Source organism: Lissotriton vulgaris, chromosome 1_2 (genome assembly GCF_964263255.1).
Source record: "Lissotriton vulgaris chromosome 1_2, aLisVul1.2, whole genome shotgun sequence".
Taxonomy (NCBI): domain Eukaryota; kingdom Metazoa; phylum Chordata; class Amphibia; order Caudata; family Salamandridae; genus Lissotriton; species Lissotriton vulgaris.
The window spans coordinates 324,976,397-325,003,834 of NC_141686.1; the positions used below are offsets into that span (position 1 = coordinate 324,976,397).

The window sequence follows — 27,438 nt, forward strand, 5'->3', positions numbered from 1 at the left end:
ACACACCCCACTCATCCACGCAACGCCACTCAACGCAACGCCACTCAACGCAACGCCACTCACACATGCAACGCCACTCACACATGCGCAACGCAACTCATCCACACACCCCACTCATCCACGCAACGCCACTCAACGCAATGCTACTCACACATGCAACGGCACTCACACATGCAACGCCACTCACACATGCAACGCCACTCACACATGCAACGCCACTCACACACGCAACGCCACTCACACATGCAACGCCACTCACACACGCAACGCCACTCACACATGCAACGCCACTCACCCACGCAACCTCAATCACCCACGCAACGCCACTCACACCCACGCAGTGCCACTTTTACCCACGCAAGCCCACTCTCACACACGCAACGCCACACTCACCCATGCAATGCCACTCACACACGCAACGCAACTCACACACGCAACGCCACTCACCCACGCAACGCCACTCACCCACGCAACACCACTCACCCACGCAATGCCACTCACCCACGCAACAACAATCACACATGCAACGCCACTCACCCAAAGGCACTAACACCCACGCAGTGCCACTTTAACCCACACTGTGCAGTGCACAATAGGTCTCGCAGTAGGAAAGTTGGAGCTATTGGTTTTGTAAATGACAAAGCCCTTTATGTTTTTAAAATGAAAACAAAAATAAAAGGCATTGCTATTTGCAATTGTAATAGCTCCAACTTTCCTACTGCGAGACCTATTGGCAACGCCAGTGCTTGTTTTATATGTAACTGTGTATATTATTGCCTTTGGACCTCTTTTGCATGTTTTTGTATACTTTTATGGTTTATGTATTGAACCGAATAAAGTATTTTTGACTGACTGACTGACTGACTGACAGAGTCCAGGTAACATGTCGGCCTCATCTAGGCAGATGTAATATCTAGACCAGGTGTCTCCAACCAGTCGACCACAAGCTACCAGCAGCTCACTGACACCTTCAGAGTAGCGCAAAGCCTCGTGTTTATTTTTAAATAAGCACAGGGTTACATTTTCCTTTTAAAGTTAAGGAGAGGCTTTGTTTGTTTTACATTATTATATTCACACAGCAGATACAGAGGTGAAGAACTGGAGCACTGAGGAATTTAACTCTTACAAAAACGTCCTTGTTATCTCAATATTGGACCGCATGCACACAATGATCTTTCTGAATGCTTTTAAATGGGATAATATTAAAATGAAGAGTTAATGTGTTTGATTACATTAGCTCTTCATTTACATTTTATCCCATTCCAAAGTGTTGAATGTGCAAGCAGCAGGCCTCTTTCTCCCAGTGGCCAGTAGACACTGTGCCATATTTATAACGGAAAAATACTGTCATTTTTTTCAAATTGGAGAAATTTAAAGTAGATAAAAATATTTCTATTAAACACTGAGTCAATGTTTTTCTCCACTTTCAATTAAGCCAACCACGTCTTAATATTTTATGAAGCATGTTATTCAATGTAAATTCCTCCTATTTAAACAAATGGTTGTATTCACCTGCGTGAACTGCCCTGGTTGAGGGTGGAGAACCGCATTAGGTTTAAAGCACTAAACTACATGTTTAAAATTAAAGCAGGTACCGCTCCTAAATATTTGCAGGCACTAGCTTCCCCCTACATCCCTAATAGGAATTTACGATCCAAAGCAGCTGATAAATTCTGTGTCCCCAGATTTAAGCTGGCCAGGATGGGAGGCAAATCTTTTGCCTACCTGGGTCCCGTCATTTGGAATACTCTCCCAATTCAAATACGCAAAGAGCAAAACCCTCTCAGGTTTCGAAAGGAGATAAAAACCTGGTTGTTTAACCAGTAATCCGATCACCTATGCTGTCTACACTCTATACCAGGCTGTGTGTTAGGCGCCGGGAAACCCTTTTTGGGTAGCTGTTGCGCCATATAAGTTGATAAAATAAATAAATAAATAAATAAATAAATAAATATTCTGTTGTAAACATTGCCACCAAGCCTACAGGGCATTTATACACAGCAGGCATGTTACTTCTAGCTGGCTGGTAGACACCGTTTCATATTTATAAATGAAAAATACAGTCATTTTTTGAAGTGCAGAAAAAATATTCATATTATGAACTTTTGTTGCAGAACATTTTTCTGCACTATAAATTACTCCCATTAAAAAAATAGGTGTATATTTGTATAATACATGTAATGGTGCCACATATTGTGAAAGATATGTCCTGCGCCTCAAGTACATACGAAACAGGCTCTCGTTCACCCATACCATAGATCTCATTCATACACACATGTTCATACACCCCACCAAGACAATACTCTCACTGACACGCATGGCAGCCCTGTCATAGTGCCCCCAGTCACAGTATTTTGTTCAAACCATAGTATCTGACTCTATGAACATTAGGCATAAAGTCAATTAAACTGGGCGTGGGATGCCTGGTGACATTGCACACGTGTCTTGGCCTTCACTAGCTCGCAATGATTTTCACTGATCAAAAGTAGCTCTCACTACAGAAAAGGTGGAGACCCCTGGTCTAGACAGCACTAAGCCCTGCAGCAGTCTCCTGAACTTTTCTTTGGGGTGCCCCACAGGGAGTGCACCTACCTGAAGGATTATGTATGTAGTTTGTAACAATAGATATTCATTCTAGATTAAACCCAATGATTACAGGTTTAGAGGGGACCCAGTTTTGAGTGTTTGGTTGTTAGGAGAGAGAGAGAGATAGAGTGAGAGAGAGAGAGAGAGAGAGAGAGAGAGAGAGAGAGAGAGAGAGAGAGAGAGAGAGGAAGGAGAGAGAGAGAGAGAGAGAAAGAGAGAGAGAGAGAGATTTATTTTTTTGGTGGGTTTATGGAAGTGGCTCCATTGGGATGATTTAAAGGCCTTTTGTTTTTGACTTTTTGTTATGATGAGATTGAAATAGAACAACATTCTGTGTCTCATGGGCGTGCTGCTGTACAGTCGCGTGTCATCCTCTAAGCCTTTGATACAGTGCTTACACATGGCGGTTAAAAGTGTGGAGGTCAAAGTGCCCCTCCGTGTAAGTCATTGAGGTGGGGTAGATAATAAGGAAGTGTATTCACTGCGTGGGATCTGTCTTTCAGGGTCCGTAGTGATCCGGTAAGCATCTTTCCGCGATGCCTTCAGCGTCTGCCTGGTTGTTAGAGTGAAATGTTCTTTGGCATCAGATATTGCTGTCAGGTCCAGCAGCTCCAGGTTGTGGTGTGGGTCGAGTTGGTGTCACACATGGTGCATCCCACTGCAGCAATGTTGGGTGTACCAGATCGTCCTCGAGTGAGGGTCCTATGTTACGTGACCAATGCTTGTTGACGCTCGTGGTCTCTACTGCTCACTGCAGATGTGGAGCAACACTCCTGGGGGAGGAATCAAGAACATAGCCGAGTCTTGGGCTCTTTCCTGAGAACGCCTCATCAAACCATCTGCCCACGCATGTGCGCACACTCACATCCACGCAACAACCTCAGTTCATCACAGCTCAACCGAGTTTTTTTTCAAGTTTTTTATCGTATACAATCCTTTCTTCATTAGGCCCATTGCTAATCACACATTTTACAAAGTACATGCAGAGTTCATAGCTCTGTACAAGCTAACATCTCTCTGCAGCTGCCACCATGCCAGTGGTGCTACCTGTGTGAAGTTAGCCTGGCATATGATGTCCACTAGTTCTAGTGGTATAGACAACAATTGGTCCTCGACATAATTTTACCATTGAGAATAATCATAACATTCGGTCAAGTTGATTCACTCCACACCAAGACTGAATCATTAGTCTTTATAACATAGATGATACTAGCCCACAACCTCCAAATTTTTTTACAATGAGTGCCAATAAACCAATGAAACCGAAAGAGGTCCAATTAGGACGATTAATTTAATATAACATATAACAACGTTTGAAAATCAATGTATCTATATACATATATTTACATAAATCATAAGGCAAAATAAATTTTTATAAAAAGAGAGAACGTTCACAGAGAAAGATAAAGTATGTGCTCAAGTGAATGATCAAGAAGATCAGAAAACAGTGTAGATCATTTATATACAAAGAAACATTGAGCCTGTCCTAGGTAATGCTTGTAAAAAATACTTCTTTTTTACTAGCTAAATGCTATCTACAATTCCTTGGTCCTTAAATTGCACCGTTGGCAATAGGATTGCCAGGAAGAAGGAGGTGGGGGATGGACACGGGACAGGGGTCAGTAGGTACAGGCTCCCAAAGGGGAATGTCGTCGACGTTTCGACCCAACCATATAGTGGGTGGTTCAAGTCCTCAACAACGGGTCTTCATCAGGACGGAGTAATAGGGGAATGTCTCTCAGAGTGCACGTCAATTAAAAGCAACTATCATTGGGCACCCTTCCGTGGTGCCTTGACAAGACAAAGTGCGTTCACTGGTGTTTTCCAAAATTAATTTTCAATTCCATAACGCGATTCTAAGTGGGAAGCTGTGCGCCACGGAGCGGAGCTACAAGGAAAAATACCCTTCGCTCCTACCGAAGACACGGGCACTCGATGTTGGATTCGCTTGAAAATTAATTTTGGAAAACACCAGTGAACAAACGCATTGGTATAACTTTGGATATTTTCAAATTGTGGGTGCGGACCAATCGTCGCACTTTGTCTTGTCAAGGCACCACGGAAGGTATAACTTTGGATATTTTCATATTGTGGGTGCGGACCAATCGTCGCACTTTGTCTTGTCAAGGCACCACGGAAGGGTGCCCAATGATAGTTGCTTTTAATTGACGTGCACTCTGAGAGACATTCCCCTATTACTCCGTCCTGATGAAGACCCGTTGTTAAGGACTTGAACCACCCACTATATGGTTGGGTCGAAACGTCGACGACATTCCCCTTTGGGAGCCTGTACCTACTGACCCCTGTCCCGTGTCCATCCCCCACCTCCTTCTTCCTGGCAATCCTATTGCCAACGGTGCAATTTAAGGACCAAGGAATTGTAGATAGCATTTAGCTAGTAAAAAAGAAGTATTTTTTACAAGCATTACCTAGGACAGGCTCAGTGTTTCTTTGTATATAAATGATCGACACTGTTTTCTGATCTTCTTGATCATTCACTTGAGCACATACTTTATCTTTCTCTGTGCACGTTCTCTCTTTTTATAAAAATGTATTTTGCCTTATGATTTATGTAAATATATGTATATAGATACATTGATTTTCAAACGTTGTTATATGTTATATTAAATTAATCGTCCTAATTGGACCTCTTTCGGTTTCATTGGTTTATTGGCACTCATTGTAAAAAATTTTGGAGGTTGTGGGCTAGTATCATCTATGTTATAAAGACTAATGATTCAGTCTTGGTGTGGAGTGAATCAACTTGACCGAATGTTATGATTATTCTCAATGGTAAAATTATGTCGAGGACCAATTGTTGTCTATACTGCTGAATACCCAGGTCCTTGGACTATATTGGGTCAACCCCTGTTTTATAACAGTTCACTAGTTCTAGTGGGCACCTTGCACCAGTCTAATCGACCCTTATAGATGTTGGTTGTAAAGTCAACCTTATAGACAAGCTATTCTAGTGGTAGCATGGACCAGCAGTCTTAGGCTAAGACTTCAGAGAGCATGTGAAGCAAGTTGTTTTACCATGTATGATCCCTTTAATACCAAATGAAAGGACACCGCACAAGGTATATATCAAATATATATGTATTTATTCTAAACACAACCCCTCTTTATGAGGTCACAGGCAAAAGTACATTACAAGTTACTTAATTGGCATACAATAAGTTGCACAAATACAGTTATGCTCTAGGGGCCTCACAAACCATATACTAAAATAGTGGAATAAGAACCACGACAGAATTAGAAAGCAGGCCTGGGGCCTGTGGAATCGCTGGGGCTACACTAAACAACCAAAGGTTAGGAAGTAGGAGGCCCACGAGAGATGCATGCAGTGTCTGTACACAGCCGAGAGTTACCTTTGACTTTCTATGGGAAACGAAGAAGTTACAAACTTACTGTTAGGACACTTCCGGATGGACTACGATGAAACCCCTTAAGACTAGAATACTTCGAGAGTTAAGACCCACGGGAGCACCGGAGTACTCGTGTTACCTCACCCAGGGAAGCCGGGTGCAAAGGTGCCTTTTGGTGTCGGGTTTCGTCGTCGTTTTCAATGGAGATCTGCAAAAAAGTGCTGCAGGCGACCAGAGAAAAAGTGTCCGGGTGGATCCAAGGGTGGATCGAAGATCTGAAGAACCTGAAAGCAGAAGGGACAGAGTCTGGGTCACTAGCCAGTGACCAGGAAGGAACCAGGAAGGAACCAGGAGATGTCGTAATGATCTCAGGTGAAGAGGTGAAGCTTGTCTCTGCAGTCACGAGGTCCACGAGGCGTCGACAACGACCAGGAGCTGGATTTGAGCTGTCCCATGAAGGATCTAGTTGACTGCGGTGTCGGTATCCGGATTGAACCCAACAAGCCTTGGCAAACGCAACCCACACAGGAAGTGAAGATTGGCCTCGGTGCAGACCAGCAAGGTCTGAGGAACTTCTCCTTTGGGGAGAAGTTGTAACAAGCCTGGAGCAACCAGGAAAACAGTTCAGTTTCTAAAGGAAGTCTTCAGGGTGCTCACTATTCAACGGGCATGGAACCGGGAAGACGCGTCAAGCTGAAATGCAGGAGCAGGCCCCGCGTGGTACTCGTGGAATGTGGAGGGCTGAGCTTCGGTGTTCGAGTCTGGGGCTTCTCCTACCCCAATGCACAACTGCGAGTTACCTAAGGAGTCAATGCAGTTAGCAAAATGCAGGATGTCCAGGAGTTACGGTCCCACGTCTCTCGTGTACGCCATGGGTCTCACCTTTGCTTGAGTTGTCGAGCAGATCACGGACTTCATCACTCCACACGCACTCCCCTCCAAAGACTACATCCTTCTGGGAGACCTCAACTTTCACCTTGAAAAGATCAACGACCGCAACACCACCACCCTCTTGGACAACCTCGCCAACCTCGGACTTAAACAACTGGTCACTTCCCCCACCCACATCGCAGGTCACACACTCGACCCCATCTTCACCTCCAGCAATCATGTCTCCTTCAGCCACACTACGGATCTCCTCTGGACTGACCACAGCTGCGTTCACTTCACCTACAACAAGCCCAAACCCAACAACCACCCCCAACCAACTCTGCAAAGAAACTGGAACAAAATCACCATCGACCAGATCTCCTCATCGCTCCTTCTAAACACCCCAGCCCACTCTTCTAACCCAGACCAAGCCGCCGCCAACTTCACCCTATGGTTATCCAACACCGCTGACACCTTAGCACCACTGAAAAAACGTCAAAGCAAACCTGGCAGCAAGAAGGCCTCATGGTTCAACGATGATCTTAAGAAGTCCAAGAAACTCTGCCGCTCCCTTGAAAAGGCCTGGAAAAAAGACCCAACCACTAGCACCAAGGACGCCTTCAAAAACGCCACCCGCACACACCACCAACTAATCCGAAAGGCCAAGAAAACAGCATTCAAGGATCGACTTGACAACAACGCCCACAACAGCAAGGAACTTTTCAACATCGTCAAGGAATTTACCAACCCCTCGGCCAACTCCAACGACATCACCCCCTCTCAAGCCCTCTGCGACTCCCTAGCCTCATTCTTCCACAACAAAATTGCAGACATCCACAACAGCTTCGACAACCAACCCGGAGACCAACCCACCCAACCATATGCTGAACATTCTCCCCCCTTGAACACCCTCAACGACTGGAACCCAATCTCCACTGAGGACACCATCCACCTGATGAACTCCATCCACTCAGGATCCCCCACAGACCCATGTCCTCACCACATCTTCAACAAAGCAGACTCCGTCATAGCACCGCACCTCCGAGATGTCATCAACTGCTCCTTCAACTCCGCCACCTTCCCGGAAAGCTGGAAACACGCTGAACTCACCGCCCTTCTGAAAAAACCCACAGCGGACCCCACCGAACTCAAAAATTACCGCCCCATTTCGCTCCTTCCATTCCCGGCCAAAGTAATCGAGAAAGCTGTCAACAACCAGCTCGCCGCTTTCCTCGAAGCCAACAAATCCCTCGACTCCTCACAATCTGGCTTCCGAGCAAAACACAGCACTGAGACCGCCCTCATCGCAGCAACAGACGACATTCGAACTCTACTGGACAATGGAGACACAGTCGCCCTCATCCTCCTCGACCTCTCTGCAGCCTTCGACACAGTCTGCCACAGCACCCTTTTACAACGCCTCAGAAACATCGGAATACAAGGAAAAGCACTTGAATGGATCACCTCGTTCCTCACCGGAAGAACCCAGAGAGTCCGCCTTCCACCATTCATGTCCGAGGCCACTGAAGTCATCTGTGGCGTACCACAAGGATCCTCACTCAGTCCCACCCTCTTCAACGTATACATGAGCCCCCTCACGGCCATCGCCCGCCAACACAACCTCAACATCATCTCTTACGCGGATGACACTCAACTGATCCTTTCTCTCACCAATGACCCCAGCACCGCCAAAACTAACCTACACGAAGGAATGAAAGAAGTTGCCGAATGGATGAAACACAGCCGTCTGAAACTGAACTCAGATAAAACAGAAGTCCTCATCTTAGGTACATCCCCCTCTGCATGGGACGACTCTTGGTGGCCGGAAGCCCTTGGAAAAGCACCCATCCCGACAGACCACGCACGGAACCTAGGCGTTATCCTGGATTCTTCACTCTCAATGAACAGACAAGTCAGCGCCGTATCCTCATCCTGCTTCAACATTCTCCGCATGCTCAAAAAAACATTTCGCTGGATCCCCACCGAAACCAGAAAAACATTCACCCATGCTCTGGTCACGAGCCGACTGGACTACGGAAACACCCTCTACGCAGGTACTACCGCTAAACTCCAGAAGAAACTCCAACGAATCCAAAACGCCTCAGCCAGGATCATATTAGACATCCCGCGCAACGAACACATCTCTGGCCACCTGAAAGACCTCCACTGGCTACCCGTCAATAAGAGGATCACTTTCCGACTGCTAACCCACGCACACAAATCACTATACGACATCGGACCAGAATGCCTCAACTCACGACTGTCCTTCTACACCCCCTCCCGCCAACTACGTTCTTCCAGCCAAGCCCTCGCCACTGTACCTCGCATCAACAAGTCCACCATGGGAGGCAGATCCTTCTCATACCTGGCTGCTAAAACATGGAACTCACTCCCCACTTACCTTCGCCTTACCCAGAACCACCTAGCATTCAGAAAGCAACTTAAAACGTGGATATTTGACAAGTAATCCTCCTCCCCTCCCTAAGCGCCTTGAGACCCTCTGGGTATGTAGTGCGCTATATAAATTCTTTGACTTGACTTGACTTGACAAGGGTGACCCAGTAACCAATCTGGTATGTACTTAAAGTACATGGAGTCCATTTTACAGTGAGAGCAGATAGCCTGGTGCCCTGAATAGCAGGATCCCAGGCCAACTAAGTCGAAAACCAGCAAAACACTAGGTAAAAAGTTGGGGTAACCATAGTCAGATATCCACCTTCCTACACAACCTCTCTGGTTGTTTGATTGATTGATTGATTGATTGATTGATTGGTAATGAATTGAATTTGAATATAATTTATTTAATAGGTGCTTTGGGCAAAGAATATTGCCTTGTAGACAATAGATATCAACATAATTAAAATTAAATATAAATACTATAAAATTCAGAATATTAAACTGGATAGCATGTCTACACAGACCCAACCATTTGTCGAGGAGTATAGTGAATGAGCATGCGGATCACTGAAACAGAAGAAAGTGACAGTCTGATGTGACGCTCATGAAGCACATTGGACGTGTCTGCAGGGACGTATGATCTTCTTTTAACGTGTTTCTCTATGTCTTTTCTCTTAGGTCCCAAATTATGACCAGATATCTCTGTTTTGTTAATGCTTTGCAGGATAACTGACACTATATCGTGGTAAGCCATATCGTTGATAAAACAGTGTGTCAAAAATATAGTTAACCACAATATTGTACTCTTATACTTATAGTGGTAAGTACAAAAATATCAGAAAAAAGTATTGTTGGCACTAATATCATCCACAAATTGACAAAAATATCGATTTTTTTATTGTAAATAGAGGTTAAAGTAGTAAATGTCAAACGTTTGAATACATACTTCTAATATAACGTAAATTAAATATATTCCACTAATATATAATTCTATATATAAATATATACTTATATAAACATACAAGCATATATATATATATATATACATATGTATGTAATAATGCATACTGGGATATGTTGAATTCTAGAGTGTGGCCAAAATGCCAGCGGTGCAGGTTAAAGGCGACGCCACAGCACGCCGTTTGAAATTCTAAAAATTCCAATTTCTCTATCAAGAATGGTCCTGCACTCAAGTCTCAACCATAATCCATTTTATTTCAAAGGCCGCACTTTGTAAAAACATGGAACGCGTTTGGGCCGTGAAATCAGCCTTTGTCAACCATTCAGTGCCTCAATATTAGTTTGATTTAAATCATTCCCACAGGTGTTGATGTTTAAATAAACATGGGAGAGTTACTTCATATCCGTTTTTCTCATGTTCAAAACTCATTACAGTCTATTTGCAATCACCTGTTAAAATATATGTTTAAAAAATATTAACTTTGAGTTCCAGCAGAAAAGTAATAATAAAAACTTCCTGTTTGAAATCTGTTTCGCATTTCTCATGCTGCTGTTCGTCGTTAGAAACTTGTCCCTTCAAGCTAGCCATGTGTCTTTCACAAAAGCATGTCTCATTTGCCTCTATGTGCTCTTAATAAAGTTCGCTCTGCAATGTTCAGCCACCTTCTCTGGGCTTCCAATACAAACATAATCGCGAATCCACGGAGTTTATGCCTCAGCGCTCACCTTTTTTTAGGTCTCGCCTGGCGTTAGCAGCGCGCGTGCGCTGTCTCGCCATGCGAGGGCGTCTTGGAATCGATACGGTTCTAGAAGTTCTGTCTCAGCCCCGCCTGCAAATGTGATTGTTATGCGTTGTTTGTTGTCACATATTATTCAGAACAGCCTTTGTTGATTGTATCACAGGGTTTCTAGTCCCTCCTGGTTGCCAACCTGTCCTCTTTAGGCCACACCCAGTGGGATTGGATCTTTTACTGGTGGCGTGAGATGTTGGGTTTAACATTGACTTGCTGCGTTTTTTTTTTTAAACTATTACATGTGTTTGCATGTGGAATGCACTCTACACTATTTTGTTACCATACTCTGTTACTATACGCTTTTTTTCATCAACACAATGCTTGAATGTGCACATGCCGTTGGAAGCGCTTTGAGGGGATGTCCATAACATTAGCATCCAGACGGCGACTCGGTATAAAAGTTAAGCTTTAGTGGATTGTGCGTTTATTTATGATTTTTTGGGTGATATCGGCTATGCTATTAAGGTGCGGTCTCTTGCGTGTGGGATGCATTTTGTTTATTCTACTCTACTTGTTGCTATATCTTGCCTGTGGGATGCTTTTTCTTCATTTTATGCTACTTTGGTTACTATACGCTTGAGGGGAGGTTGATGTTTTCTTTATCTAAAGAATGCATGAATGTGCACATGCCACTGCTGACACTGCACTGCTGACACACCACTGCTGACACACCACTGCTGATACATCACTGCTGACATACCACTGCTGACACATCGCTGCTGACACGCCGCTGCTGACACCACTGCTGACACACCACTGCTGACACACTACTGCTGACACCCCGCTGCTGCAGACACCACTGCTGACACACCCCTGCTGACATGCCGCTGCTGACAAATCATTACTGACACACCCCTGCTGCCACACTACTGCTGACACAACTCTGCTGACACACCACTGCTGACATGCCGCTGCCAACACGCCGCTGCTGGCACACCGCTGCTGACATACCACTGCTGACACACCACTGCGGACACAAAACTGCTGATACACCACTGCTGACACACAACTGCTGACACGCAGCTGTAGACACCACTGCTGACACACAACTGCAGACATACCCCTGTTGAGATGCTTCTGCTGACACACCACTGTTGACACACCCCTGCTGACATGCTGCTGCTGACACACTGCTGCTGACACACCACTGCTGACACGCCACTGTTGACACACCACTGCTGACACACCGCTGCTAACACGCCGCTGCTGACACACCACTGCTGACTCATCACTGCTGACACTCTGTTGCTGACATGCCACTGCAGACACCACTGCTGACACACAACTGCTGACACACCACTGCTGACTCACCACTGCTGACACTCTGCTGCTGACACGCCACTGCAGACACCACTGCTGACACACAACTGCTGACACGCCACTGCTGACACATCGCTGCTGACATGCCGCTGCTGACACCACAGCTGACACACCACTGCTGACACACCTCTGCTGACACACCACTGCTGACACGCCACTGCTGACAGGCCACTGCTGGCACACCACTGCTGACACATCGCTGCTGCCACCACTGCTGACACACCACTGCTTACACGCTGCTGCTGACACACCACTGCTAACACGCTGCTGCAGACACCACTGCTAACACATCGCTTCTGACACACCGCTCCTGACACCACTCCAACACACCGCTGCTGACAGGCCGCTGCTGACACATTGTTGCTGACGCCACTGCTGACACACCACTGCTGATACATCACTGCTGATGCCGCTGCTGACACGCCGCTGCTGACACGCCACTGCTGACATGCTGCTGCTGACACGTCACTGCTGACACACCGCTGCGGACACATCACTGCTGGTACACAACTCCTGGCACATTGCTGCTGACACATCGCTGCTGACAACCCACTGCTGACACATCACTGCTGACAACCCACTGCTGACACATCACTGCTGACACATCGCGGCTGACACATCGCTGCTGACACATTGCTGCTGACGCTGTTGCTGATACACCACTGCTGACACATCACTGCTGATGCTGCTGCTGACACACCACTGCTGATACACCACTGCTGCTACACCACTGCTGACACACCACTGCTGACACACCGCTACTGACACACCATTGCTGATGCACCGCTGCTGACACAATACTGCCGACACAGCACTGTTGACACGCTGCTGCTGACACAACACTGCTGACACACCACTGCTGACACACCACTACTGTGTGACCCAATGATAATGGACCACTGCTGAAAACACTGCTGATATACCACTGCTGTGCACCCTAATTATGACAGAGAGTCGCTGCTGACAAAACACTGCTGTGTGCCCCAATGATGACTGCGGACACTGCATTGTTGACATACCACTGCTGACACACCACTGCTGACACACCACTGCATATGCACTCCAATGATGGCAGTCCACTGCTGATACACCACTGCTGACAAACCATTGCTGTGTGCCTCAATAACAACACACCACTGCAGTACTCCACAATGATGACACACCACTGCTGTACTCCACATACAATACTGCTGACGTGCAACTGCTGACACACTACTACTGTGCTCTCCAATGAGGACAGACCACTGCTGACAACATTGCTGATACAACACTGCTGTGCACTTCACTGCTGACACACCACTGCTGACACACCACTGCTGTGTGCCTCACTGCTGACACACCACTGCTGTGCACTTCACTGCTGACACACCACTGATGACATGCCACTGCTGACACAACACTGCAGTGCTCTTTACTGCTGACACATCACTGCTGAAACACCTCTGCTGTGCGCTTTACTGCTGACAAACCACTGCTGACACGCCACTGCTGACACACCACTGCTGTGCACTTCACTGCTGACACACCACAGCTGACACGCCACAGTGCCACTGCTGACACACCACTGCCGATATGCCGCTGCTGTGAGCCTCACTACTGACACACCAATGCAGTGCACTTCACTGCCGACACACCACTGCTGACACCACTGCTGCTGACACACCCCTGCTGCTGACACACCTCTGCTGTGCACTTCACTGCTGACACACCACTGCTGAAACACCACTGCTGACACACCAATCAATCAATCAATCAGTCAATCCATCAATCAGTCATTTGTTAAGCACACTACATACCCGCGAGGGTCTCAAGGCGCTGGGGGGAGGGAGGTGGGGGCCGCTACTGATCAAACAGCCAGGTCTTTAGTATCCTCCTGAAGGTCAGCAGGTCTTGGGTCTGTCGCAGGCTCAGTGGGAAGGTGTTCCATGTCTTGGCAGCGAGGTGGGAGAAGGATCTCCCGCGGGTGGTTGTTCTTCGGATACACGGGACGGTGGCGAGTGAGAGGTCGGCGGAGCATGGCTGGCGGTTGGGGGTGTAGAAGGAGAGCCGTCTGTTGAGGTAGGATGGACAGGTCTTGATGAGTGCCTTGTGTGCGTGGATGAGGAGCTTGAAGGATATCCTCTTGTTGACGGGGAGCCAGTGCAGGTTTCTCAGGTGGGGGGTGATGTGGCAGTGTCGTGGTACATCGAGGATCAGTTGTGCCGAGGCATTTTGGATGTGTTGTAGTCGATTGATGAGCTTGGTCGGGGCTCCAGCGTAGAAGGCGTTTCCGTAGTCGAGTCTGCTGCTGATGAGGGCCTGGGTGACTGTCTTTCTTGTATCAGTCGGGATCCATCTGTAGATCTTGCGGAGCATGCAGAGGGTGTTGAAGCAGGAGGAGGAGGAGACACACCACAGCTGTGCGCCCCAGTGATGAAGGCAGAATTGAATACAGTCAAATTTGGAAGAGATGGGCATGCACAGCACAGACTCACGTCATCTGGAAGAGTCAGGGCAAGGAGGAGGGTGCAAGAAGCTGTCAGCACAGCTACGATGGATGGATGACAGTACAATGCGATCATTTTGATCGCTGTACTTTACATCGCGGATTTTACAACGCAAGTTATTACAACGACTTGCGTTTGAAGGGCATGGATTGAGGATTAATATGATTTTCTATTCCAACTCCAGCCCACGTAACAGTAGGGAAAGTGTTGGAATAGAAAATCACAATATTCCTTAACCAAGAGCGCCATTCAGCGCAAGTCATAGTAATGACTTGCGATGTAATGGCAGCGTGGTAAAGGTCGTGCGTTGTAAACACCGCATTGTAAACGATGTTTCCCGCTACGATAGGAGGAACATTAGACAGGTGCATGAAAGACAAGGACGAAATCCATTTGATCCCAAAGAGGAGTCACGCGGGAAGGGGATAAGAAGGTGGGTGCAACTAAAAGAAGTGGAGTAGGAGGAGGCAAGAGCTCTGATGTAAAGAAACACTCCGGGACACTCAGTAGAGTAGCTGTGCACTTTAGAAAACCCCGGTTAACATAACATAACAAACAACTAGCTCCGTAGACCAGATGGGCGGCAAGGGGTGCTACCGGGTGGACGAGGCTTTACATAGCAGATTAAGGCTGCTCGGCCCTCGCTAAAGATAGTCACAGGTGCAGGTAGAAGGGATATTTGGCAAGGATTGTAGTGGGCGAGGACGTGGGAGAGTTACAACAATAGAGCAAGCAATGAAAATGCAATAGGTCTCACCTTTGATTAAGTTAAAGCCATTTGCTTTGCTGATGGTATTGTATAGAAAAGCAAATGGCTTTAACTTAATGAAAGGCGAGACCTATTGTATTTTTAATGCTTGTTGTTTCTGGGTTGACTGTGGTCCAGAGAACTACTGCTCGGCTGTGCCAAGAGCTGTGCCTGGCTCCTAACATTTCCAAATATCAAATACAGAGGGCTTTCTTTTAAAAAAGTGAATTCTTTGCATTTGAAAAAGCGTGCTGTGGCATCACCTTTAAGCTGCACCACTGGCGCTTTGGCCGCATCCAGAATTCCATATGACCAGGTATGCAGTTATATGAACATGAGAGCCCCCTAACGTAACATGGGAACAACCGAGGATGGAAGGTTGATTGTAATGGATCCTGTTCGGCGCTGGGAGCATAAAAGCCACCCTTGGCAGGGACTGGAGCTTTGCAGATATTTGGAAAGGTTCGGAGCCAGGTACAGCTCTTGGCACAGCCAAGCAGGGATTCTCTGGAGCCCATTCATCTTGAAAGCGCTTGTGTTGAAAGTGCAAGTCCCAGCAGTTAAAACCGAGAAACAAAAAGGTGAGCGCTGATGCATAAACGTATTAGCGAATATGTTTGTATTGGAAGCTCAAATGACATTACAGACCCCCCAGGATATTGCGGCATAGATTTGCAAATTTAACGACACAAAAATGGAAATTTTGCGGCATTATTGCAGCACTTTATTTTACTCGTAATAATTCCTTTTTAGCCTTGAATCAATGCAAACTGATAGCAGAGAATTCCACTGTAAAATAGACATGTTTAAAGTGTCCAATCTGCACCTCGTGAGAGGGGGCCCTTTTTTCTATGTATGCACCTCTGCCGGGGCACCGCGGCCTCCTGGCCCCATCCAGAATATACTACACCTGTGGGCCAAGAGGAGTGTTTGCCTCAGGGCCAGAGTATGCCAATCTGCACGTCTATATCTGCACGTGACTTAGGTTTGGAATGAAGTCCGCAATTAACCCGTTAAGCGCGCGATGCGGGCGTCTCCGTGCGTGGGTGGGGCCGTGACGGCCAACGGACGTGCGCAGCACTACGGAGGTATTGCTCGCGACGGCCGTTGGCCGACGAACGCAGAGAACGGGTTAAGTAACAGCCGAGGGGTGTGTGCAGGCCTTTAACTAGGATGAAAAAACTGTGGGGGTCTCTCATAGGGGCGTGGCCGATGTAATTAAGGACGTGCCTTAAAAAAAAATTGCTAAAAATCTGCACTTAGTATAGTGTGCTGCCCTGAATAGAATTTTGCTGCTTCTGTCCATTTATCCAGATATATAACACAACAAGCAACATCATACCTACAACAAGCAAGGGCTATTGGCTTTGTGGCGCCGCGGGGAAGAGGTGTGGCGCCGCGGCTAGGGCGACTGACTCCGGAATCTGGGGATCACGGTTCGATCCCTGGCACCGGCGGCAGGTTAGCCCAGCACCATGTGACTCTGGGCAATAGCTTGCTTAATCTTCCCGACGGTCCCCAGCGCCTCACAGTTGTGCATTGGGGTACGAGAAGCCCCAGACACGAGCATCATTTGCACCGAAGCTCAAGCCTCCACACTCCTCGAGTGTCCCGTGGGGCCCGCTCCTGCATTTCAGCTCAACGCGTCGTCCTGGTTCCTAGTCCGTTGGCTAGTGAGCCCCCTGAAGACTTACTTTTGAATTTAACTTGCTTTCCTGGTTGCTCCAGGCTTGCTCCAGCTTCCCTACAAAGGAGATGCATCACAGACCTTGCTGGTCTGCACCGAAGCCAATCTCCACATCTTGCATGGATTGCGTTTGCCAAGGCTTGTCGGGTCCAATCCGGATACCGACACCGCAGTCAACTAGATCTTTTGTGGGACAGCTCGAATCCAGCTCCTGGTCGTCGTCGACGCCTCCTCGTCCTCGTGGCTGAAGAGACAAGCTCCACTTCTTCACCTGAAATCAACCGACATCGCCTGGTTCCTTTCTGGTTCCTTCCCGGTCACTGGCAAGTGACCCAGACTCTGTCCCTTCTGCTTTCAGGTTCTTCAGATCTTCGATCCACCCGGAAACTTTTCCTCTGATCGCCTGCAGCACTTCTTTGCAGATCTCCATTGAAAACGACGACAAAACCTGACACCAAAAGTTACCTAGGCACCCGGTTTCCCTGGGTGAGGTAACACGAGTACTCCGGTGCTCCCGTGAGTCTTGAATCTCGAAGTGTCCTAGTCTAAAGGGGTTTCATCGTAGTCCATCTGGAAGTGTCCTTAAATTGTAACTTTGTAACTTCGTTTCCTATAGAAAGTCAACGGTAACTCGCGGCTGTGCTTAGATACTGCACGCGTCTCCCGTGGGCCTCCTACTTCCTAACCTTTAGTTGTTTAGAGTAGCCCCAGCGATTCCCTAGGCCCCAGGCCTGCTGTCTAACTCTCACGTGGTTCTTATACCACTATTTTAGTATATGGTTTGGGGACGCCACGGTGTACTTGGGGGACGCCACGGTGTACTTGGGGGACGCCACGGTGTACTTGTGCGGGACGCCACGGTGTACTTGTGCTCTGACCTGTTGAGCTGCTGAGGATTGCTGTCATCATCCTACTTCTTGCGGAACCCGCTCCGCGGGTCCCGCTGCGTTGGGAGGCTTGCCTGCTGTCATCGGAAAGGGGACGCTGAGGGAAGTGTATTTGCCGGGGCTGCGAGCGAGTGCGCGCGCTCAACTGGGACTGCATATCCCAGGAGCGCCTGCTGCCTGCCTGATCTGTTCCACCTGGGCCGCTCTCCCCGACCCCTCCCCCCTACACGGAGCCTTTATCAATTGCAACTTTGGTTCTGGCGAGTGGGACGCCACGGTGTACTTGTGCTCTGACCTGTTGAGCTGCTGAGGATTGCTGTCATCATTCTACTTCTTGCGGAACCCGCTCCGCGGGTCCCGCTGCGTTGGGAGGCTTGCCTGCTGTCATCGGAAAGGGGACGCTGAGGGAAGTGTATTTGCCGGGGCTGCGAGCGAGTGCGCGCGCTCAACTGGGACTGCATATCCCAGGAGCGCCTGCTGCCTGCCTGATCTGTTCCACCTGGGCCGCTCTCCCCGACCCCTCCCCCCTACACGGAGCCTTTATCAATTGCAACTTTGGTTCTGGCGAGTGGGACGCCACGGTGTACTTGTGCTCTGACCTGTTGAGCTGCTGAGGATTGCTGTCATCATTCTACTTCTTGCGGAACCCGCTCCGCGGGTCCCGCTGCGTTGGGAGGCTTGCCTGCTGTCATCGGAAAGGGGACGCTGAGGGAAGTGTATTTGCCGGGGCTGCGAGCGAGTGCGCGCGCTCAACTGGGACTGCATATCCCAGGAGCGCCTGCTGCCTGCCTGATCTGTTCCACCTGGGCCGCTCTCCCCGACCCCTCCCCCCTACACGGAGCCTTTATCAATTGCAACTTTGGTTCTGGCGAGTGGGACGCCACGGTGTACTTGTGCTCTGACCTGTTGAGCTGCTGAGGATTGCTGTCATCATTCTACTTCTTGCGGAACCCGCTCCGCGGGTCCCGCTGCGTTGGGAGGCTTGCCTGCTGTCATCGGAAAGGGGACGCTGAGGGAAGTGTATTTGCCGGGGCTGCGAGCGAGTGCGCGCGCTCAACTGGGACTGCATATCCCAGGAGCGCCTGCTGCCTGCCTGATCTGTTCCACCTGGGCCGCTCTCCCCGACCCCTCCCCCCTACACGGAGCCTTTATCAATTGCAACTTTGGTTCTGGCGAGTGGGACGCCACGGTGTACTTGTGCTCTGACCTGTTGAGCTGCTGAGGATTGCTGTCATCATTCTACTTCTTGCGGAACCCGCTCCGCGGGTCCCGCTGCGTTGGGAGGCTTGCCTGCTGTCATCGGAAAGGGGACGCTGAGGGAAGTGTATTTGCCGGGGCTGCGAGCGAGTGCGCGCGCTCAACTGGGACTGCATATCCCAGGAGCGCCTGCTGCCTGCCTGATCTGTTCCACCTGGGCCGCTCTCCCCGACCACTCCCCCCCCTTCACCAATTAGCGACCTCATTCTATATTAAGCCCCTTGTATCCACGCTGCGCGGGAGCGCGCGGGAGGGCGCCGGGAGAAGCCCGGGACAAGGGCGGGACCGTCTGTGGCCGTCCGGGGCCGCAGGAGGCCGGGCCGGGCCCCCCCTCTTGATCTCCACCAGCGCCACAATCAAGGATATGCTTACGCCCCCACAACGGGAAACTCCCTCCAGGGATGGTGCCTCCTGTACAGGGACACTGGACAACTATTTTAAATCTAACAAAGGGGAAGCGGACTCGGAAGGTTCACTTGAGAAGCGCAGGGCGGAGCGTAGGCGCTCTATTGAATCTATGAAAACCAGGCCTCTGCTAGATATCATCCCCCACCCCACTACCCAAGAGATAGGTGCGCTATCCACTAGCCTAGACACCTCAATAATAGAGGATTTTCCTGCTTTATTAAGGGAAGTTTCTTTGACCCAAGGGACATTACCTGATAAAATCACAGAGCCAGCCCCCCTAGAGATCTCCCATACCCCTGTTGACTTGGTAACTCAAACTCAATTAGTACCCATGGCCAATAAGAACAAGCCTAAATTAAATGTCATGGCAGAGATACACAGGCCCCCACCCAGTAAACGGGCACGGAAATCAGCGGGGGGGCGGGGGAAATCCAAAACATCGCACTTGGATTTTGGTAAGAGGAATAATAACACTACCATATCGAAGAAGAACACGGAGACAGCCCCACCATCTAAGCTCTTAAACTCTAGCATAATTGCGACTACCAAAGAGCCAGAGGCTGATACATCAAATCTCACCCATCCATTCTTTGTTAAGGGGAGCATCGAATTTTTACTCCGCTCCCTCCTGCAGCCCATCACTGACAGTCTTAAAAAAGTTGAGATTAGGCTTACCTTACTAGAGACTTCTCTTACCACTCTTAATTCTCTAGTAAGTAAGCAGACAAAGCTAGTGGAAACCCACTCGTTGGGTGGGGAACCCTCTAAAACAGAAACTGTAGCTAACGCTAGCAAAGCCCCCCCAAAAAGCATGCCACCGGCTGCCCCTCTGCAACCTCTTATGTCTGTCCAACTCCAAGCACGGCATAATAATTCTAGTAACAGACCTATTGACTCTGTGGCTCTAGCCCCACATGGTTCACAATTAGAGCCCACTGGATCAAATCAAGACCGGGCTAATGACCCCCCACTCACGCCAGCTTGCCCAACTCCTAGACCACGGAGGCCAGATCTCCCACCCGAGACCAATAGATTAATGGTGGTCTTAGCTGGTGCCCCCCATTTAAGATCAGGAGAATATGAGGATTATCAATCCCTTAAGGAAAAGGTAATCAAATGGTTAAACTGGAACCGACCCCTGCCACCTCACTTTAATAATGAAATCATTATGGTGAGGAGGGTTCCATGGCTAGGGAAGACCAGGAAAACCATAGTGGGGGATTGCATCATGGTAACCTTTAAAGACCCGGGTACGGTCCGACACATATGTGAAGGAATGAACCGATCCCTTGACTCCACGATACAAACCCTCCCAGTATCCTTTTTCTTTCCTCCAATCCCTAGGCACCAGGCTCAAATATATGATAATTGGACAAGGGTGGACTATAGACGCAACCATGGGAGGAGGGGGCACCAGTGGAAGGGGGATTCACATTTCAATGGTGAAGGGTGGGGCCCACAGCTCAATTACCCTTTATTTCCCTGTTATAACCGATTTGGTGGGTTGGAAGAAGTGGACTGACCATCACCCCAGTGCATTGAAGATGGTGGGGGTGGTGGGGCTCTTTCCACTGTAGTTAGTGAGCCTATTGTTCCTATTATGGAAGAAGTACTGGAGCAGTGTAGCATTATTCCAGAGCCCTTGTTGGGGGAGGTTGACACACAGGCCGCTTTGGATATACCTATGTTGTCCCCTTCCCTCGTTAAAATCTTGTCCTGGAATATAGCCGGCCTAAAGAAAAACCTGCCTGACCCGGAATGGAACAATTTTGTAGATGATTTCCATATTTGCATGTTCCAAGAAACCTGGTGTGTAGATCCACAACACAAACAGGGCTACTCTACGTTTTTTGTCCCTGCAACACAGCTTGGGAGAGGGCGCCCCTTGGGAGGATTACTTATTTGGGTCAAGATAGATTTGAATTGTAAAATCACTGTGAACCATGTCCCATGTAATGATATTCTACATATAACGGTTAAAAGGCAGTCTGTTAGGAAGGCTTTTGAACTTTTTTGTATCTATGCCAGGGGGCTCCCAGGGGGCCAATTGTCTCCAACACTGGAGTTGCTAGACAACACGCTTTCTGCCCTCCCTTCAAAATCTTCAGTATTAGTGGGAGGCGATTTTAATTGCACATTCGAGCCTCTTGATGAAGATGAATTTTTGGGCGGCTATAACAAGTCAGGAAACCAGTTAATTCCATCCTTATCTTTGGCCCCAATCCAGAAATGGTCGGCGCGATCCATACAGTTGAATGCTCTGGTGTCTGCACATGATCTTTGTGCCTTAAATGGCCGCACCACATCCGATCGTATGGGCGCTATGACCTTCAATCGATTAGGTTCCCCGTCACGGATTGACTACATCCTTTTGGATGAAGGGTCATGGGTTAACCTGGTTGATATGGTGGTCAGTCAGAGGATTGATAGCGACCATAATCCCCTCTGCATGGGTATGTTCTGGGGAGACAACAGTGGTGAGGAAGTTCATAATGAGCTGATTACCAAAGAACTAGTCCCCTCTAACTGTAACCGCAGGATTAAATGGAATGTGGTTAGGTGCAATGAGGACACTCTTGAGAACATTAGGGTTCTAGTTTTGGCTGCCTCATCTGCTTTGGCCCCAGTTAACCAAGTTGCACTTCAGCTTCAGGGGCCGGTGCTGGCATCTAAGTACAAAGACTTAATAGGGGAGATCAGTATGTTCTTCTCAAAAAAAACAAAGGGCTGCCATATGTCTAAATGTACGCAGAAAAAGGGGCACCCTTGGTACACTGCCTCCTGTAGAGAGAAAAGGAAGGCAATTTCACTAGCTATTAAAAATAAGGATGCCCCAGCTGCTAGATTAGCTAGAAATGAGTACCGCATTAGCATTATGAAAGCCAAAAAAGATTGGGAAGAGGAACATTGGCAGGCTCTAAAGGAAGCGGCTCATGGGAAAAATGCCACTGCATTTTGGAAATTGATTAACGTCATGGATAGACGAGGCGCTGAGCCCATACCAAACCATATTACTGAGTCCCAATGGTTTTCCCACTTCTCAAACCTATATGGCGTGGGCTCCTTAGAAGCTGCGCCAGTATCCTCTACACTAGATACTGTTTGTATGGCCCTTGGGAATGACGACTCTACCGATGTACTGTTTTCGCCCCGTGAGGTACAAGAGGCAATCCTTAAAATAAAACCGGGTAAGGCACCTGGTCCGGATGGAATACCGGGTGATTTATTGATGTCTAACCCATTGGTTTGGGCTGATTTTATTGTAAATGTTTTGAACCTTATTCATTTAGGCCAGCAGGTACCGGACTCATGGAAGGGTGCTGAAGTTGTTACCGTATTAAAAAGGGTGAGCGAGAGGACCCTGCCAACTACAGACCAATTAGTCTAATTGACGTTATCCAAAAAGTAGTTGGCAGGGTAATCGTAAATAGGATTGAGGGTTGGCTTATGGAAGGAAACATTCTGTCCCACTTTCAGGCCGGATTTAGAAACAATGTTGGGGCCATTGACCAAGTTTTCAGATTCTGTGCAGTTTTCTGGAAAACAGTGTCGATAGCCAGAGGGAGCCTCTACCTGGCTTTTATTGACCTTAAAACAGCTTTCGATGTGATTCCCCGCGTTAAACTCTGGAATGTCCTACTGGATATGGGTTTCCCATCTTACCTACTAAACCTTATCATCAAACTCCATGAGGGTACATATGCAAAGATACGCTGGGGGGTGCAGGGGCAACTCACGAAGAGTATACCGGTCAACAGAGGGGTGCGGCAGGGGTGTGTGATGGCCCCTACTTTATTTTCCCTCTTTATAAATGGGGTCGTGAAGCATCTGCAAGACACACCGGCCGATGCCCCCATAATGGCGGGGGAGAAAATACCATCCCTCCTCTTCGCCGACGACACCCTCCTCTTATCAAAAACCCCCACAGGTCTCCAAACTCTTCTTGATCAGTTTAGTGTTTTTTGTCAGGAACGGGGACTCACAATAAACACGACCAAAACTAAGCTAATGGTCATGACCACTAAGAGGAAACATAGGAATATCCACGTTACCTTGAATGGATCTCCTTTAGAGGTGGTCGATGAGTTTGATTATCTTGGTGTTAGGATTAATAACCATTTGAAATGGGAACCCCATATATGTAAAATGCTTTTAAATTTTAAAAGGGTCTCCGGCACTATTTTAAAAAACCAACGCCTCTCTGTAAGTAGGCCAGTTGCCCCTGCCTTATCAGTTTACGAGGGGAAAGCAATTGCCTCAGCTGTTTATGGATCGGAACTGTGGGGAAATGAGAACACCAACGACCTTGTCCAATCAGAGAACAAGGTTATGAGGGACTTGGTGTCGCTTCCATCCTCTACCCCACTGAAACCTCTATTCTTAGACCTGGGAAGAAAGTCTATTCGGGATATCCTCCAACTCCGTCCCCTTTTATATTGGGTTCGTTTGAGGAGGACCCCCGAATTAGCTAACTATGCCCTTGCCCTAGACGAAATACTAAAATTAAATAACTCAGGCAAAATCAGATGGCTAAATGCACTAAAAAAGCTTGTAGCAAGTGTGGGTTTAAGCGACGCTTGGGTATCCCAATCACCTCCACCAAAACAAGTGGTGAAAAAATTATATTGGGATTGGATAGAGACCAAGGCGCTACAGAACCCAAACTGGGGTCATCTGACTGAGACCTTTTTGACCCATAAATGCACCCTAAAACTGGAATTGTTTCTGGACTTCATTCAGGTTCCTCGGGAAAGGACTCTATACCTTAAACTTAGACATGGAACATTGCCCCTCAGAACTTTTACATCTAGATGGAACAATAGGAGGGAAGACGATAGAATGTGTCCAGGGTGTACTAACCCCGAGGAATCATTGGGCCACTTTTTCTTTGCCTGTAAGGCATATATTTTACCTAGGAAGAAATGGTTAAAACCAGTGCTAAAAATTCTTGGGGTTAGAGATTACAAATCAGCTTTGCGTATTCTTATTTCCGATACCTCTTCTATGGTTATTATTTGTGGGGTTGCAAAGTTCTTATCATGTGCCTGGATCATTAGGACCAAGATTTTAAAAACGCTTATCAAGTCAATTTCTCCACATAACTCTTAGATGTCTTTTTTAAAATAATGAATTGTTTTGTAATTATGTATGCAATGAACTGTTTTTTATATTATGTATCTATTTCATGTTTGTACTTTTTATGATACATGTGTCGAATAAAAGTATAATGACTTGACTTGATAAACACCTTCACAAGGTCTCCTGAGGCCACCAGGCTTTGCCCCAGAGGATGACATTGGACATAGGACTCAGTGTTTTTGTATTTGTTTTCTTGAATTTTTTTCCCCAGTGTTCATTAATGTATTTGCTGAATTTTCTTGTATGTAAATTAAATAGCTTTTCGTTTGACTGCTAAAAAAAAAAAAAAAAAAAAAGAGTATATGGTTTGTGAGGCCCCTAGGGCAAAATGTATACTGTGCAACTTATCGTATGCCAATTGAGTAACTTGTGATGTACTTTTACCTCTGATCTCATAAAGAGTGCAGAGGGGTTGTGTTTAGAATAAATACATATATATTTGATATATCCCTTGTGTTTTGTACTTTCATTTGGTATTCAAGGGATTATAAATGGTAAGACAACTGGCTTAATTCGCTCTCTGAAGTCTTAGCCTGATGACTGCTGGTCCATGATACCCTCAGGATAGCTTTCTATAAGGTTGACTTTACAACCACCATCATAAGGGTCGATTAGACTGGTGCAAGGTGCCCACTAGAATAGTGGACATCATATTCCAGGCTAACTTCTCAGAGAGAGGTAGAGAGTAGAGAGAGAGAGGGAGGGAGCCAGCAGGAAAGACACTGAGAGAGAGGGCTTACACGGGAGATGGGGGGAGAGACAATGAGCCAGTAGGAAAGAGAGGGGGAGAGACAGCCAGCAGAAGAGAGAGAGAGCGGGAGCCAACAGAAGAGAGAAGACAAGAGTAGATGAGAGAGGGAGAAAAAGAACCTGGAAAAGAGACTGGGGGGGCTGGAAGGGATAGAGAGGGATAGAAAGCTAGAGAAAGAGAGAGAGATAGAGAGAACCACAGAAGGGAGATGGAGGGAGGGCTACTAGGAGAGAGAGGGCAGAAGAGAGGGAGCCAGGAGGAGAGTGTGTGAAGGAATTGGAATAGAGAGGGGAAACAGGAGAGAGAGAGAGAGAGAGAGAGAGAGAGCTCCCTCTCTCTCTCCCCCACTGAATCTCCCTCCCTCTCTCTCCTGCTGGATCTTTCTCTCGCGCTCTCCCCCCCCCCGGTCCTGCCCCCTCCCAGACCCCACTCTCTCCCGCTGGATCTCTTTCCCTCTCTCTCTCTCTTCTTCCACTCATTCACTCTCTCTCTAATGCTCGCTCTCTCTCTCTCTTTCTTCCGGTCCCGCCCCCTCCCTCCCTGCATGACTCAGCAGCTCCCAGAGCAGATAAAGTTTGGCTCCGAGTCTAGGCGCTGCACTCGCTCTCAGATTGCAGGGGCTGGACGGGTCGGAGAGGCGCTGCTGAACCTGGAGAGACAAGTAAGTGACCCCCCCTCCTCTCACATACACCTTCCCTCTAGCGGGGGGCGTGGCGTGATGTCACTGAGCCAGTTGGTGTTTTACTGAATAAACAATATAAAACGAACAAACGACATATTCAGTTCAGCAGCACTGATTATTTAAGATTGATGCAAAGAGGTCTCAGTGCCCAAGAGGGTTGTTTGCGTTCATCGCATATAATCATTGAAGCACACAAGTAGAACTTCTAAAAGGCGTTGGCAAAACCGTAAGCTTCACCTCTCGCCTTTGGAATGCAGAACCGTTTGCTTTGCCAATGCTTTTGATGAACAAAAAAAAAGATTTCCACATTAGCATAAAAACATGCATTGGCAAATCTAACCAGTCTAGCTTTGCAGCTGAGCAATTGGCTTTGCCAGTGCATGTTTTCTGGAATGTTTTCAGTTGGTTGGAGTATTACAAAAGACATTCAGCGGTGCGTCCATGCACGCGGATGCACCGGCAGCTCTTTTGTAAAGTTATTTTTATGAAAGATAGTAAAAAGGATCCCACTGCCTGTGGCTGCAGAGACAGGAGTGTGGGGATTGTAATGCTTTGTTCTGTTCCAAAACCCATCCAAAGATGGCTACCCCTGAATGCACGTGCACCGGGGTCACCGTGTGAGGGGGGGCTGTGTGAGGGAAGGGCTGGGGTGAGCAGCAGTGGCCGCCCCTGCATGCACGTGCACCGGGGTCACGGTGTGAGGGTGGTAGTGTGAGGGAAGGGCTGGGGTGAGCAGCAGTGGCCGCCCCTGCATGCACGTGCACCGGGGTCACGGTGTGAGGGAAGGGCTGGGGTGAGCAGCAGTGGCCGCCCCTGCATGCACGTGCACCAGGGTCACCGTGTGAGGGTGGTAGTGTGAGGGAAGGGCAGGGGTGAGGAGCAGTGGCTGCCCCTGCATGCACGTGCACCGGGGTCACCGTGTGAGGGTGGTAGTGTGAGGGAGGGCTGGGGTGAGCAGCAGTGGCCGCCCCTGCATGCACGTGCACCGGGGTCACGGTGTGAGGGTGGTAGTGTGAGGGAAGGGCTGGGGTGAGCAGCAGTGGCCGCCCCTGCATGCACGTGCACCGGGGTCACGGTGTGAGGGAAGGGCTGGGGTGA

The 27,438-nt window shown here is 48.1% G+C and overlaps 1 protein-coding gene across 2 annotated transcripts in view; it reads left to right on the forward strand.

The window, feature by feature from the left end:
- LOC147736633 (glutathione S-transferase P 1-like) overlaps window positions 1–27,438 on the forward strand; it is a 496,543-nt gene that overhangs the window by 289,377 nt on the left and 179,728 nt on the right. The window contains exon 1 of one of the 2 annotated variants that reach the window (XM_086953403.1): window positions 26,112–26,319. The exons of the other annotated variant lie outside the window; for it this stretch is intronic. Within the exon in view, the coding sequence (XP_086809529.1) occupies window position 26,319 (1 nt within the window). The 5' untranslated portion in view covers window positions 26,112–26,318. Of the gene's footprint in view, window positions 1–26,111; window positions 26,320–27,438 lie in introns of those variants that run through there. 2 annotated transcript variants of the gene reach the window in all.